Genomic DNA, 15785 nt, shown 5'->3' on the forward strand with positions numbered 1-15785 from the left:
TCGAAAATGGATGAAAAAAATCCCACCTCCATGTCATATGTTCAACTCGATAATCATTTCTCGACCATACAATTGATGGAACCAGATCCGACGGATACATTAATTATAGATTATGATTTCTGGGTTATGGTCCATAAGAACGGATGGATCTGATGTTTCATACCATCTAGATCGGCATACACATGCAATATGGGTAAGGGAATAGCATAAGATCGGCCATACTCAACTGGAGTATGTTACAAAATCCGTACTACCTGGAGAACGCCAGTACGTGCACCTGTAGCAGCCACGGACAATCGGATTAGGTGGGAAATGGATTGGCTACTGCCCCTGCAACTGGCCCGGTGGCTAATGATCGGGGCTCCGTGGGACCCGCCATAATGTATTTGTTTCATCCATTCCGTTCATCCATTTTTAAAGATCATTTTAGAGACTAACCATAAAAAATGAAGGGATATTAATTTCAGGTGGACCACACCACAGGAAAAAAATATTGATTGGATATCCACCATTAAAATCATCCTAAAACCAGATGTACTGTTTATTTAACATCCAATCTGTTGATTAGGTCATAAAGACATATATGAGTGGAAAAAACAAATATCAGCTTGATCCAAAACTCTTATGGCCCCAAAATTTTTTTAATGGTCAACACTCATTCAACAATGTTTCCTTTAATGTGCTCCGCTTGAGATTGGGATACACCTTATTTTTGGTTTCACATGTTAAAATGATCTAGAAAAATAAATGTACGGCAGGGATGAAATACATACATCATGGAGGGCCCCACAGAGCACCGACCATCAGCCATTGGCTGGCGGCAGGGGAGTAGCCAATCCGTTTCCGATTAGGTGCTACCCCGGATCCAGCCAAGTGGGTGAGGCCCTGGCCGTGGGGCCCACCTCGATGTATATGTTGTATATCTATGCGGTCCATCCGTTTTTAGAGCTCAATTTATTACATGAGTTAAAAACATGAAGCATATAAAAATCTCATGTGGACAGCTCTAAAGGAAGCAATGGTGATTGAAGGTCTACCATTAAAAATATTCTTTGGGTCCATCGTAATGTTTATTTTCCGTCCAATGTATTGATAAAGCCACACAGACCTGGATGAAGGGAAAACACAATACCATCTTCATCCAAAACTTTCGTGGCCCACAGGAAGCTTTTAACGGTAGGAATTCAATCAATTAATAGTGTTTTGTCCACCTGCACTTTTCATCAGCTTCATTATCGGCACCATGCCCTCAAATAATCTGGAAAAGCTGATGGAGGGCGTGGATACACAAGATATACATCGAGGTGGGCCCCACGGCCTCCCTAGATCCGGAGTTGCACCTAATCTGCGTTCCTATGCAACACCTGTTGTAGAAAACGCGTGCAACACCCGAGCGCTGTGGCGCCACCGTGCCGTGATGTACGTACAACATCCACTCCGTCCATCAGTTTTCCACCTCATCTTCAGCATGCCCAGCAAAAAAAACAGCTGGATCCAAAGGTCAGGTGACGGACACCACAGGAGAAGTGCAAAATCACGTAAAAAACTTTTAAATTCACTGTGTGGTCCACCTGAGTTTACATCAGGCTGATGCGAGGGACTGACTTGATTAACGGTTTGGATGGCATATTAAAAACACGGTAGCCCCAGAAAAGTTTCTACGGTGGGCATTCCGTTCTTACTGTTCCTCATGGGATAACGTAGTTTATCGGCCCCATTTTTTTGCATCATATTTCAACATGAGTGTCTCAACTGATGGACGGATTGGATTTAGCACAAACATCACTGTGGGCCCAAGAGCTCGGGGATGTTTCACGCTCTTTATACAACAGGTGTTGTAGAGGATTCCGTTGGAACAGCCAAATTGTACGTGGCCCCGCCGGGCCATACGTTGAATTTGTGGCTCTCCTCCATTCCCATTTCCATGGCTACTGCTCCGTCTCCTCTCAATACTCGTCTTTTCTCTCCTACTTCAAGGTGCGCACTTTGTTAAACTACGCCGCCGTGCGAACAGCGCACCTCTTTCTTTCTTCATGCTCGCACGCTTCGGACTCAAAATCGTCGTCATTAGCTACTGAAAGTCAGTCTCTCTCTCTCTCTCTCTCTCTCTCTCTCTCTCTCTCCTACTCTTCTTTTACTTCCAACAGCTGTGCCTCCGTTATATGTAGTTCTCGCCTCTCATCAATCGGGACCGTTCATCGAGTTGGACCCATTGTCAATGACCCATATGTCATAGATCAGACTTATGAGACAATCGTAGCCATTGGTTTTTCTTCCGTAGCTTTCAAGGACCTTAATAAGCTGGATAGGAACATCCGATCTGTGCTTATTTGGACACATTTCCCATCCATAGTAGGGACAACTAGATGGACGGTCGTAAATGAATATACTTTAGAGAGGTAGATCCATCATGTTCTTGTTATACAGTATCATCTCCAATCAAGGTCTTAAATCGGTGTATCAGGTATAGTATCATTCACCACCTGTATGGCCCCCTACTGTCCCCTGTTGGGCTGATTTGGTCACTGATTACATGTATCGGGCTGTATTGGGCCCCAAACAGCCCGATACAGACTGATGCAGCCATATAGTTCATGGGCGATGCAGGTATGTCTCAGGCGATATGTACTGGTTTCACACACACCCTGATGGATTTAGCATACACCAATTTTTCATTTTGGGAATTGAAGTTGTATGGAATGTTTGTTTTGTACACACCCATTTTCGATTTTGGGAATTGAAATCAGGGTGGGTGTCGATATCGTTAGATCGTGGAATCATATGCCTATGTTGTAATTTTGATGTATGTTTAAACTTGCATGTTTCCTTTATGATTGTTTCTTGCTTTCCTTTTATCACACAGGAAGATAAATTGGGCTGTGTTTGGTTGCACCAAATAACATGAAATTTCAGGGTGTTTGGTTACACCAAACACAGCTGCATTTGTATCCACCACCGGATCAAATCACAGTAATTATGTTTAACAAAAAGGAAAAGACCAAATTGTAAATTTCCCTCTGTTGTATCCATACCGAGGGATGTTGGTCCAAATTACAGTTACTTCCATGTAGGACTCGGAATGGAAAGTTCACTATCTTCTAAAACTAATTTGAAAATCTAAAAATATATCCATACCTAATTGTGGGCTGTATCTGGCATAATTAAGAGACTCTACTTTTCAACTTTTTAGATCTTCGGCTTTGACACTTAAGGAATTTTACAGTTGTGGAACAAAACACCATTTGCAAATTTTCCTTAAAGTTGAAGGCTGTGGAACTAAACATTATCCGTCAGGGTCAAAAGAGAAAGCCTACGAAGTCTGGCAGAGATGTGGGTTCCAAAGGAACTACTGGTCTGAGACCACAGTAATTGTATTTATACGATTCTCTTAATTAGGCTTGATATTGAATTTCTTATTTTAAACAGAAATATTTTGCAATAAAATAGATTATTGTAACAATAAAAAACATAATTACTAAAGAAAGACCGCAAAAATTAACAAAAAATATGATTTAAGAAAGACAAATACTTTGAAATTTTACTTACAAGGTTACACTCTTTTAAAAATTACAACTGGAAGAGGAATGGTTTACAGGAGTTTGGTTCTAGAGAGGTTTGGGGTTAGGAACAAGGGTTAGTATCGACGATTGGTTTTTGCTTGAGAAGGTTCGAAGGAGCTTTGCCTCTTTACTTGTGTGCTTATACTTTTTTAGATGAAGAGAGATTCGGGATTGAAATGCTTTGCAATCCGGATGCTTCGCAAGAGAGCTGAGGTGTCTGGACTTTTCTGAATTCCGTATGCTTTACGAGAGATTCTGTCAAAAGATAAATAGTGCCTTGTCGGGTACTCTTTGTCCATGTGTTACTGTAGCTATAGTGAAAATTTTACTATTTTCTACAGTAACTCTTGTCTTTTGTTCCGACGTTTACTGTTTACTGCAGTAGTTCTTGTCTAGCTTTTGGTGCTTTGTTTCTTGTGGAGCTGGAAAAAATCTACAATATCTTGGATGGAGATGAATCATGCTGATGCTAATAACTAGATTTGGGTTATTGGTTTACTAAAGTGATTGTACGAAATCGAGTTCGTAACAATCATCTTCGTTTGTTTGTAGAAAATTAGTACTGAAAAAAGTGTCTTGTTCATCATCTGAGTCCAGCTGTGATGCTGCTTTTGATAGAATTTTTCTTGCATTTGCTTTTTTTTTTTTGCTGATGCAAGTATTGTTTGAATACTTGATTTGGAGAGAAGAAATTCATGTTCCGTAGAAATACTAGTTTTACAAAGATGAGGGTTTTTCTTAAGGAATTCTAATAATGCTGGCTTTCTACTTTTCTTGTGTCATGATTTTTCCACCATTTTGTTTAAAATGCCGAACTAAATGTACTGGTTCAGATGATCTTATGGCTTAAATATTGTATTCCCACATGCTAATATATGCTAGCGAAAAATGAGTGAAGAAAATGAGGAGAGATGGGGAAAGAGAATATTTTTCTGGTAATTGGAAGTTTTCTTTATAGAAGGAAAAACTATCTTGTAATGGTTGAGGAAGGATTTTTGTGTCTGGTCCAAAGAATTTTCAAAAATTTAAAAACCATTCTGAGTATTCTATTTTGTTTTTTGTGGAGAAATGGAAAAACTATGAATGACTAAGGTTGTTATTTTGAAAGAAAAATGTTCTTGTCCATGCTTCTTGGTAATCATAATAAGTATATGTTGGAAGATTAAAGGGCTAAGAGAATTGTCTGGCAGTATTGGGGTTTTGTTTCCAATCATTGTAAGAGAGGACTTGTAAAATAACACATTTTGAATAAGAAATCTTGTTGGGTTCTTTAGAATTTAGGATATGAGTAATTTGGCAGGAGTCTGTGTCTACTAGTATGAATTCATAATATTTATGCATTTTGCCCCTATAGTAGCGGGCCAGTGCCAATCTGGCAGAAAGTGTTGTTGTAGAGTTCGGAAGATACCCTGATTATGATATGCTGATTCAAGGGGTAATATTGGAAGAATATCTTGTTTGCAAAGGTATTGTGGATTGAGATTAAAAATATTCTCAGGTTGTTCTGGTGTGTAAAAAGAGGATTCTACTACAGTATGTTTTGTTACTGTTTGAGCAAAAGTCTTGGGTTTATCTGGTGCTGGTGAGGTTAAGAGGTCAAATTGGTTTTGTAAATATATGGACTGACACGGTGGTAGAAAAGGCTTGAATTTAGGAGTTAATCCAGAAGTGGATCCTATAAGAGTTTTATTTACAAACTGTAGGAGAACAATTAACTAGAATCGAAAACACCTCAGATAGAATAGAAAACGTAGTTGAAGAAACTTATTTAACAAAACATCAACAAACTATAAGTTACATACTACCACAAAAAAACTTAATTCATGATGAAGTTACTTTATTCAAACCTCGTGAAATTTCCAAAGATATGATCTTATTCAAAGACTCTTCACAAGAAATGTTAACAACAATTACGAAAAAATTAGAAAACCTAAATATCCCTTAGACTTCTAAAGACAAATATATGGCTCATTTATCACAAGAGAATACTACTACATTAAACAATTTAAATAAAAAATATACCCCTTTAGTTTGACGTTTTAAAACAAAATGGTGGAAAAATCTTGATACAAGAAAAACAGAAAAGCCAGCATTATTAGAATTTCTTAAGAAAAACTTTCATCTTTGCAAAACCGGTATTTCTAAAGAACATGAATTTATTCTCCCCAAATCAAGTATTCAAACAATACTTGCATCAGCAAAAACAAAAGCAAAAGCAAGAAAAATTCTATCAGAAGCAGCATCACAGCTGGACTCAGATGATGAATAAAACACTTTTTCCAGTACTCATTTTCTACAAGCAAACGAAGATGATTGTTACTGACTCGATTTCGTACAACCACTTTAGTAAACCAATGACCCAAATCTAGTTATTATCATCAGCATGATTCATCTCCATTTAAGATATTGTAGATTCTTTCCAGCTCCACAAGAAACAAAGCACCAAAAGCTAGACAAGAACTACTGTAATAAACAGTTAACGTCGACACGAAAGACAAGAGTTACTGTAAAAAATAGTAAATTTTTCACTATTGTTACAGTAATGTGTGGACAAATAGTACCCGACAAGGCACTATTCATCTTTTGACAAAATTTCTCATGAAGCATACGAAATTCAAAAAAGTCCAGACACCTCAACTCTCTTGCGAAGCATCCGGATTTCAAAACATTTCAATCTCGGATCTCTCTTTATCTATAAAAGCATAAGCACACAAGGAAAGGGGCAGAGCTCCTTTCTTCAAGCAAAAATCAATCCTCGATACTAACCTATGTTCCTAACCCCAAACCTCTCTAGAACCAAACTCCTGTAAACCAGTCCTACTCCAGTTGTAATTTTTAAAAGAGTGTAACCAGATATTGTAAGTAAAATTTCAAAGTATTTATCTTTCTTAAATAATGTTTTTTGTTAATTTTTGTGGCATTTCTTTTGCAATTACGCATTTTATTTTTACTATAATCTATTTTATTGCAAAATGTTTCTATTTGAAATAAAAAATTCAATATCAAGTCCGATTAAGAGAATCGTATAAATACGATTGTTGTTGTCTCAGACCAGTAGTTCCTTTGGAACTCGCATCTTTGCCAGACTTTGTAGACTTTCCCTCTTGACCCTAAAGGACAGTGTTTATAGTTTCACAATCTTCAACTTTAAGGAAAATTTGCACATAGTGTTTTGTTCCACAGCTGTAAAATTCCTTAAGTGTCAAAGACAAAGATCTAAAAAGTTGAAAAGTAGGGTCTTTTAATTATGCCAGATACAACCCACAATTAGGTACGGATATATTTTTTGATTTTCAATTTAGTTTTAGAAAATAGTGACCTTACTTTACAACCTCCTGGGTTATCCCCAAAATGGTATCGGCATATTGGAAAGGTTATTGCAATTTTGTCATTTCCTCTTTACTCAATTTCCGCATTCAATTTTGCATCCAAACATAGACGTAGTTATTGATATGACTAGACTATAGGGTAGATATTATATTTTTAGTGTTACAATCTTAGACTACAAGCAAGAGAGTTTGGCAATTTTTGGTTTGGGTTATCTTCAGCTGGTTTGAAGTTATCTTTGCATTTGAGTAGATTTTGGAGTTTTATAGTAGAAAGCAAAAATCTTTCGCATCTGCAATTCTGGTGTGGGTAATCTGAATTTTCCACATCTTGTTTGGGGATGCAAATATTTTTATTTGAATGGTATGGTATTAGCATAATGAATCCCATGCTATTTGTGTGTTTGTGTTTATCTTGAATTTTGTAAATTGACATTGGAATTCCAGCACCATGTACTAATTACCGTAATCTATAGGTTAGGTGACATCAAATAAACTGATACTTCTAGTATAACCAGGGTGTTTCCATGGAACATTTGTTTTCTAACGAGTTTGGTAGACTTTAATAAAAACTTGGTTACACATAGAACCAGGGTTCAAGTCCTCATTTATGCATTTTACTTCTCAGAAAAAAAAACTTTTGCAGTAGAAGTTCACAGTGCTTCATTTTGAAGATTTTCTTCCTCTTGAAGATTCTGGTTGAAATCCAACTACCTAATATGATCTTTCTATCTATTTCAGGGTTAAATATGAAAAGAAAAACGTGGGGAACTGGGAAATCAATTCCATTCCATTGAAAATTATTAATTGTCAGTGTCGTTTGTTTGCTTCTTTGTTTGCTACTTTCAATGGTACCTACAACAAGCAAGGTTTCTGGTGGTCGATTTGCAACTGATAGGGCCAACTTCATTGAACCAGTAGGAAGTATATATTCTTTCAACAAGTCCCAACATGTTGGATTGCATTCTACAAATCAAAGAGTTGAGTTTAGGAAACAAAAGATTGGGCATCTCCTAGGTTCTAAGCTAAGTTTCACGGAAGGTTCCTGGCGTGTATATGGAAAGCCCTACAATTATGTCATCTCCAAGGAACATGCTGTTTTATGTTTGTCCACAGGAACACATAATGGTGAAACTAAAGAATGTGTTCGGCACTCTCAAGATTGTTCAGATACATCCAGGTATGAACGTTGATAATAAATACACTTGCCTCTATGGGTTATATCTTTTTTACTTATGAATTGGTTGATGAACGGCTATTTAACATGGACTATACTCTTAAAATTATGCTGTGTTGACTTGTGTTTTTGTGTCCAACGCTCTTGACATGACTAATATTTTTTTTAAAAAAACTTTTAATGTTTAATTCTTATTAACTTTTATTTTTGGGATGCTTCTTCTACTTATAAATAACTGATTTTTAGGTTCATTGCCATTATTTATGCATGGCAGTTATTATATATTGTTGCTTTTAATATTAAATATGTCACATCACCACTTGATCTAAAAGCTCCAGCTGTTAGGGGATGGCATGTCAATGTATATCAAGGAACTTTAACACTCGCACGTGCGGGGTGAAAATCCGCATGGGAACATACCGGGCAAGGGTGGAGGGACACTCACAACTCACACCATAAATGGCCCCCCGTGGGAGAATATATTAGGGAGGCATATTCGCTACTCTCGGGATTCGAACACAAGACTTTCCACTCTAATACCATGTCACATCACCACTTGATCTAAAAGCTCAAGCCGTTAGAGGATGACATATCAATGTATATCAAGGGACTTTAACAAAATATTTGGAAGGATATGTTGGAGGATCTGTCTTTTAAAAGCCACCACATCGGACACCCCTTATCAGTGTCTGACACTGACACGCGTGTATGTGCCCAAGTTATATAGATACAAGGTATTAATGTTGGGTTCCTAGATCAGGCCATTGTCTTCTTGAGTCCTTTGGATATTGGATATTGAGTACGCTAAACATCTGTGCATAGTTAGTAACGTCATGACTTCTTGAGCAAAATATTGTCTTTTGGAAGTTTTTCTAGGTGGTGGCATTTGAGAAGATGGAATGTTGCTGATGGATGGCTGATCTGTAATGTCATATATTCCTTGATCTCTCAACCTCCCACATGTTGTCTATGTTGTCATTCAAATAATTGCTCCCCCTCATCATTCTTATCTCGTGCTTGGACACCACGTCATGTACTTTGTCTGGTCCTCCCCTAGTTAGGACCTTTTGATGTCTTCTTAATTGTGACCTACTCTTCACCTAAGCTGACAATGATAAGTCCCTAGGTGTTGACTCATGCTGCTCCATAACAGTGTGACATTATAAAAGTCAGCCCGTTATGGTTGAATTAAGTGAGAAGCTTCTTTCTTTCTTTCTTCATCATCATTTCTCCTTCTTCGTTCCTGTCTTGCTTCTCGGTCCTTTTTTTTATGTTGGTGTTCTCCGCCTTTTTCTTAGCTGACATTTTTATGTCCACCTTTTTCTTAGCCGTCATTTTTAAAAGCCATTGAGTAATCAGATTAATTATGAAAACCCCCGTTTTCTTAACATTGAACTTCATCGAACTCCCATCTTTTTGGTAGCTGTATATTGAGCCATGCAATGTTCTTGCAATGAATATGTATGGCTTCTTGCTCTTTTGTTTGATCTTGGTGTTATCCACCTTTTTAAAAAAAAAAAAATCTTAGCTGACATTTTTAAAAGCCAATGACATGGGGCCACATATTTTTGGCTGAATATATGGACCTCAACATTCTATGTATGGCCATAGATACGAAAACCCCCATTTTCTTAACATCGGAAACATAAATTTCTGTGGTTTTCAAGTTAGCACCGCCCATTTACCGATTAGATCTTTCTTTATTTTTTCCATTTATACGTGCATGCCATATTTCCCCATGTTTTTCTGATCTTTATTTTTCATTCTCCTAATTATACACCATCACCATCTTCTTCATAGTATTCAAGAGAAGAAAAAGTTATATATCATCACCATCACCATCATACTATTCAAAGTTTTTTTTGTTTTTTTTTTTTTTTTTTTTGAGAGAGAGAGAATGGAAATTTTATTGAGAAAAAAAACTATAGAAGGAAGGGGACACCGAGAGGGTGACCCGAAAACTACCCAAGAAATCAAAATTGCAATCCCTCAGCTTAGGAACACAAGAGGCCCATTCGATGATCAACTACCTAGCCCTATGACATGGCTTCCATTGCTTTCCTCTCATTGTTAAAACATCTAACATTTCTTTCTTCCCACACAACCTACCAAATTGCAAGCAACGCCATCCTCCATAACACAGTTTTCACTTTCCCAAGCCCCATCCCATGCCATCGAGACAAAAAGGAAACAACTGAACCCGATGAAGACCACAAGACTTGGAACCGGCCCAAAAGGTCCGCCTATATTGGCCCCACAAAAGGGCAATGCATAAAAAGATGATCCACTGCCTCCCCGTCATATATGCACAATATATGTATGTTGGGAATCATCAGTGTCCTTTTCCGAAGATTATTAACAGATACTTTCTTCCTTCAAACCAGCCACCCGATTGCCGCAATCTAAGGAGGGATATTGTAATGCCACACGAACTTGGTAACCTTGGCTTCCCTTTAGAGACCACCTCCACAAATAAGGGATAGAGCGATCTAACAAAAAATGACGCTGAGTTATTAGCCTTCCACATCATCTTATCCGAATCGGCACTAGACGGAGCGTAGAGGTGGATGTGATCTAAGATAGCCGCAAATTCATTGACTTCCATGTCATAGAGAAACCACTTACAAGGGGGTTCGCAAATAATTGCCCCATCGATGTGGGAAAAGCAGTGCGCCGCCATATGGAAGGGTCTGGAGCCAAACGGTATATTCTAGGAAACTCAATTTTTAATAGAGAAGTTCCCACCCACACATCTTCTCAAAATTGAATTCTTTCACCATTCCCTAAAGAGAAACCAACACCTTCCAAAAACGTTGACTTTACAGAAGAGACCCCTTTCCACAAGGCCAAGTTCTGTAGGCTGAAGATTCCCTAGTCCATCAATCCCCTTTCGAACACCCGTATTTACTTTTGGCCACTACCTTCCACAATGCCCCATCTTCCTCCTCAAATCTCCAAAGCCATTTTTCAAGCAAAGTTGAATTCATTGATTTAAGGTCCTTTATGCCCGCTCCTCCCTTTCGTGTCTTGTAAACCTCGTTCCAACTGATCAAGTGGAATTTCTTTTTATCCTCCGCTCCTTGCCACAAGAAGTCCCGTCTAAGTTTTTCAAGCCTTAAAAGCACCAAACCCAACATTTGAATAGCGATATGAAATATAGAGGAAGATTTGACAAAGCTTCTTTAATGAGAGTGATGCGCCCACCAAGCGATAGGTACCAACTTTTCCATCTTGCAAGCTTCCTCTCGAATATTTCAACAACCTTATCCCAAAGGTGTTTGGCTAGTTTTCCCACATAGAGGGAGACCCACAAACGTAGGCGGGAGTGACCCGTTGCACACCCAAAAACATCAACTAGCTGCTCCACCTCTTCGAGATCCATCCGCACACCGTCTCAAAACAATAAACAATCATTCTCAATTTATCCACCATGACGGGAAATGCATCGCAAAATAGAAGAATGTCATCTGCACATTGAAGATGAGAAATGGGAGATGGCAATCCCTCCACCATGAAGCTGTTAAGAAGCCCTCACCTTGCCCCTTATCAATCATTCTCCCCAAGGCCTCGACCACCATGAGAAAAAGGAACAGAGACGAGTCATCTTGACAGAGACCCCTTGAGCCTTAAAAAAACACCTTTCGTTGTGACATTAAGAAGAATTTAGAAGCAAGCCGGTCCCACACATTTGTGAATCCAGTATTGCCACTTTATACCGTTACCCCTATGTTGTATCATATAATCAAGGAATCTCCAATCGACATGATCATCGGCCTTTTCGATATCCAATTTGCATATTATGCCTTTTGTTCCCCCTTTGTGCCCTCAATCAAGACATTCATGCATTATTGAGGCACTATCCAGAATTTGCCAACTAGGATGAGCACTTTGATTGTTGGAATTGATGCTTCCTATTGCATTCTGCAGCTGGATCGCAAACACCTTCGCCAAGATTTTATAAGGCCCTTCAATAAGGCCAATTTGCGTAAAATCCCTTGAAGGTTCTGCACCAGAAACCTTGGGGATTAAGGCAATGAATTATGCCCCGAGATTGTTCGATAAGCGGCCTTTTTCAAAAAACTCTGACATAAAATTCACAACATCAACCTTCACCACCTCCCAAATAACTTGGAAAAAGGCCATAGGGAAACCATTCAGGCCCGGGGCTTTATCTCTTCCCAAGGAGTAGACGACAATTTTAACCTCTTCTTTTAAGAAGGGAGACTTGAGCGAATTGACTTGTTCAGCCGAGAAGTGTTTGAATGACAAGTTATCCAATCTTGGTCTTCTCCACTCCTCCCCCGAAAGCAAGTCCGTATAGAAGCGACCAATTTCTTTGTAGAGATGGTCTTTATCTTCTATATGAGTCCCATTTACTAGTATATTGCTGATTTTATTGATCCTCGTGCAAGCACTAGCAATACTGTGGAAAAACTTCATGCTTTTGTCTCCCTCAATCCATAAGCTCCTCTACCGTTGCCTCCATTTAATTTTGTCTTCCTTCACCGCAGCTGCAAAGTCTTGGACAAGCCTAATCTGTTTGGCTAAATCTTCAAGAGGCAAAACCCCTTCTTCAGCTTTGACATCAGGGGCTGGCAACTCAAAACGAATGCCAGCCGTTTCCTCATCTCTTTTGCTGTGCACCTTTTTCTTCCATATTTTGATTTTGAAATTTTTTTTTTTCCTTCAACTGTTTCAGCTTGCAACAGATCTTGAAGCCCGCAAATTCCTCTATATTGAGAGAAGATCACCAATCCTAAATCGTCGGCGAAAAGCCCTCCACTTCGAGCCAATATAGCTCGAATCTGAATGGTTTTGGACACCAATTCTCCCCGTCGACAGCTCTCAGCATGGGCCAGTGATCTGAGGTTATTTTTAGCAACGCATGCTGAGAGACGAGAGGAAAACTATCAATCCATCCAGAGTAGACTAAGAAATGGTCCAATCTGGACATAATGGACCTTGTTTGCCTGTTGGACCAAGTGAATTTCACTCCTTTCATAAGCAGATCTGAAAGCTCGTGGAGATCAATCCAATTTGAGAAGGCTCGCATGCTCCCCGAAACTCCACCTCTATTTGATGGCCTGCTGAACTTGGCACGAGCAGCTGACTACTCTTCCCAAAACTCCTCTCTTCTATCATCCTAGTTGGGTGCATAAACTGAAGTAAACATCTGCATAAACCCCTTCAGCGCCACAGAGACAGAAAATACTCCTCACCAATCCTCTTTATACCAAATAGAAGAATCCCTGGCCACAGCGATTCTCCTGACCTGCCCGAGGCATCACTAGCCACCCAATCTGCTTTAGAGGCTCCCCACGGAGTTTATAAAAGCTTCAAATTAAAATTCTGAACCTTCATTTCCTAGAGCGTTACCGGCTGAGCTTTATATCTCCTGCAAACATCCTTGATATGCCTTCTTTTCTGCTTGCTGCCTACCCCCCTCACATTCCAGGATAAAATCTTCATTTGGGAAAAGACTTACCCATCTTTCCTTTCTAACTCCCCCCTCCGAGTCCCCTGCATCCTAATTAACATTCGAATACAAACTTACCAGTTCCCTGCTGCTTTTGGAGGTTCCAATTGCTTTTTTGGGGGATCTCAAATTGCTCATCACACGCCCTCGCTCCTCCACAAATTGGAACAAGGCGTAATAGTCTTCCATCTGATTGGCAAAAGAAAATTGGTTATATATATCATCATCATAATCAAAATAGCCCTGTCCCAACTATATGGCCTAGGCTTTATAAATCCCATTTTGCCGATCACAGGATTCAAACATGAATTCTCATGATTGCTTGGCAGAAGCTTTACAACTGGCCGGCCACTTGATATTAACCCTTCTTTACTGGGGTTTGGGACTGGCTTGTGTGTTGCATCCCTTCTGGAGTTAGACATGCTCATTTCTGCCTGCGTATCTGTGTCATCTTTATTCTGGTTTACATTTTGATATTTTAAACCAGAAATGAAATTGTGCCTATTATGTTGTGTAGCAAATTGGTAATATGAATCATGTACCACCTTCCATTTGTGCTATTGTAATGTTAACATGTCAATGCTCTACTACCATGCTTAATAGCTATCTAAATAATGCTTTATTTTTCTTTGATTGTTTCAGTTCTATCCAAAATTATTAAGGAATGTCATTTTTATTCATGTCAATTTGAAGCATGGCTGATTATAAAACCATTAATGGAACACCTTATTTTCATGACAGGGATCAAATTGGAGATGGTGAGGTTGGAGAATTGTTTGAATCTATCTTGTCTGACCATCCAGTCATGCCTGAAAGAACAACGTACCCTAGTCGAGGTTTAGCCGAGGCTTGTAAATTCGTCCACAATGATGCAAAGTTTGTCAACGAAAGGGCTCGTAATGACATTGTCTTGCTTTCGCGGTAATTTTTACTGTCGCAAACTTTTTATATATTTACAGAACATGTTTTTTTATGATCACTGTTAAAATTTCTATTCTAATTATGCTCCCATCATAAATGAAAGGTCTCTTACTTGTTGCTACAATATGTTAAAGTTCCTTTCCAAAGCTTGACCACCATGTGCTTAAGTCCGCCCCTTTCAAATTTTGGTGGCTTATCCACTATATGCTTGAGATACATGTAGATGGATCAAAGCCTATAAATTACACTGATAGGACAATCTTAAACATCTGATAGAGAACGCTTGATTTGGACCTCTACCTTGATAGTCCATTTGATGCCCCCCAATGCATGGTTAGGATAATTCAATCAGTTTGATTTTTAGGCTATACTCCATTCATAACAGGGCCCATGGTTTCTTTTGTGCATGTACGCCATTGAAGTGGATGAGTGACTGATGCTTGAGTAATGGTGGAAAATGCACCTAGAAGTCTAGCCCTCTTTCTAATATCCAGTTTCTTGAGAGGGTTATTCTCTCATGTTCTCTATCAGTCATACAATTCATGTTTCTTAGAGGCATTTGATCAAGTTTTTTTTTTTTCATTCCAATCATGCCCCAGTGGTATAACAAGGCTGAATGACCGGGCACGCCAAGATGTGGCAATTCTTGGTTTGGAGTTTCTTAAGCTTGATGGTAAATCCTGCTCTTGTTTCTTATTTCATAATATCTTGTCTTCAAGACGCTACTGAAGTACTCTGTGATTGCTTGAGTTTGAGCATGGTCTATATTACTCTGGGTCTGGTCTATTCACCTTCATTTTGAATAAGAACGATGTTGGGCAGCTCGAGCAAGGGAGGATACTGAGAAGATTGACCATGGTGTGAAGAAAAAAGCTGCACGCCTACATGATATAGCCATGGTGTGTTTTTTCTTGCATGTTTTGATTCTTGCCTACCTGTACCTAAACTATTGGTGGCGTGGCCTACATGCAACTTACCCATGCACTGGCCCTTGTATTTCATACCAGATCCTGAAAGACAAAGCTCAGTCTAAATTGAAGAGAGTAGCAGACCAGCATTGGAGTGATGGGGCCTTAGAGGTACCATTTTGGGGTTTTTTTATTAGTTTGATATGATAATCTTGATGCATGATACTTGCTACAGACCGTCAATCACTTCATCTTCTTTGTATGCAAATTTGCATTGAAGCTAGGCACTTCTTTCTGTCTCAATGAGAAAAAAGCTAGACACCGCACTTTCTAAAGAAACTTGATGTATCTAGCACCCATGTTAGACAGAAACATCAAACACACGTTGATACTTCTGTTAGGAAAAACTTAGATTTC

At 38.9% G+C, this 15785-nt stretch overlaps 1 protein-coding gene across 7 annotated transcripts in view; it reads left to right on the top strand.

Annotated features, from left to right (window-relative positions):
* Positions 1 to 1921: 1921 nt before the first annotated feature.
* LOC131237555 (senescence-associated protein AAF, chlorolplastic) overlaps positions 1922 to 15785 on the top strand; it is a 31431-nt gene continuing 17567 nt past the window's right edge. For 3 of the 7 annotated variants that reach the window (XM_058235378.1, XM_058235384.1, XM_058235383.1), the window contains exons 1-6: positions 1922 to 2080; positions 7628 to 8066; positions 14281 to 14460; positions 15060 to 15133; positions 15268 to 15359; positions 15468 to 15539. In XM_058235378.1, the coding sequence (XP_058091361.1) occupies positions 7735 to 8066; positions 14281 to 14460; positions 15060 to 15133; positions 15268 to 15359; positions 15468 to 15539 (750 nt within the window). In that variant the 5' untranslated portion in view covers positions 1922 to 2080; positions 7628 to 7734. Of the gene's footprint in view, positions 2081 to 2106; positions 2400 to 2470; positions 2608 to 7627; positions 8067 to 14280; positions 14461 to 15059; positions 15134 to 15267; positions 15360 to 15467; positions 15540 to 15785 lie in introns of those variants that run through there. The other 4 variants (XM_058235382.1, XM_058235380.1, XM_058235379.1 and 1 more) reach the window with 4 other exon arrangements.

This window comes from Magnolia sinica, chromosome 2 (assembly GCF_029962835.1).
Source record: "Magnolia sinica isolate HGM2019 chromosome 2, MsV1, whole genome shotgun sequence".
NCBI classification, from domain to species: domain Eukaryota; kingdom Viridiplantae; phylum Streptophyta; class Magnoliopsida; order Magnoliales; family Magnoliaceae; genus Magnolia; species Magnolia sinica.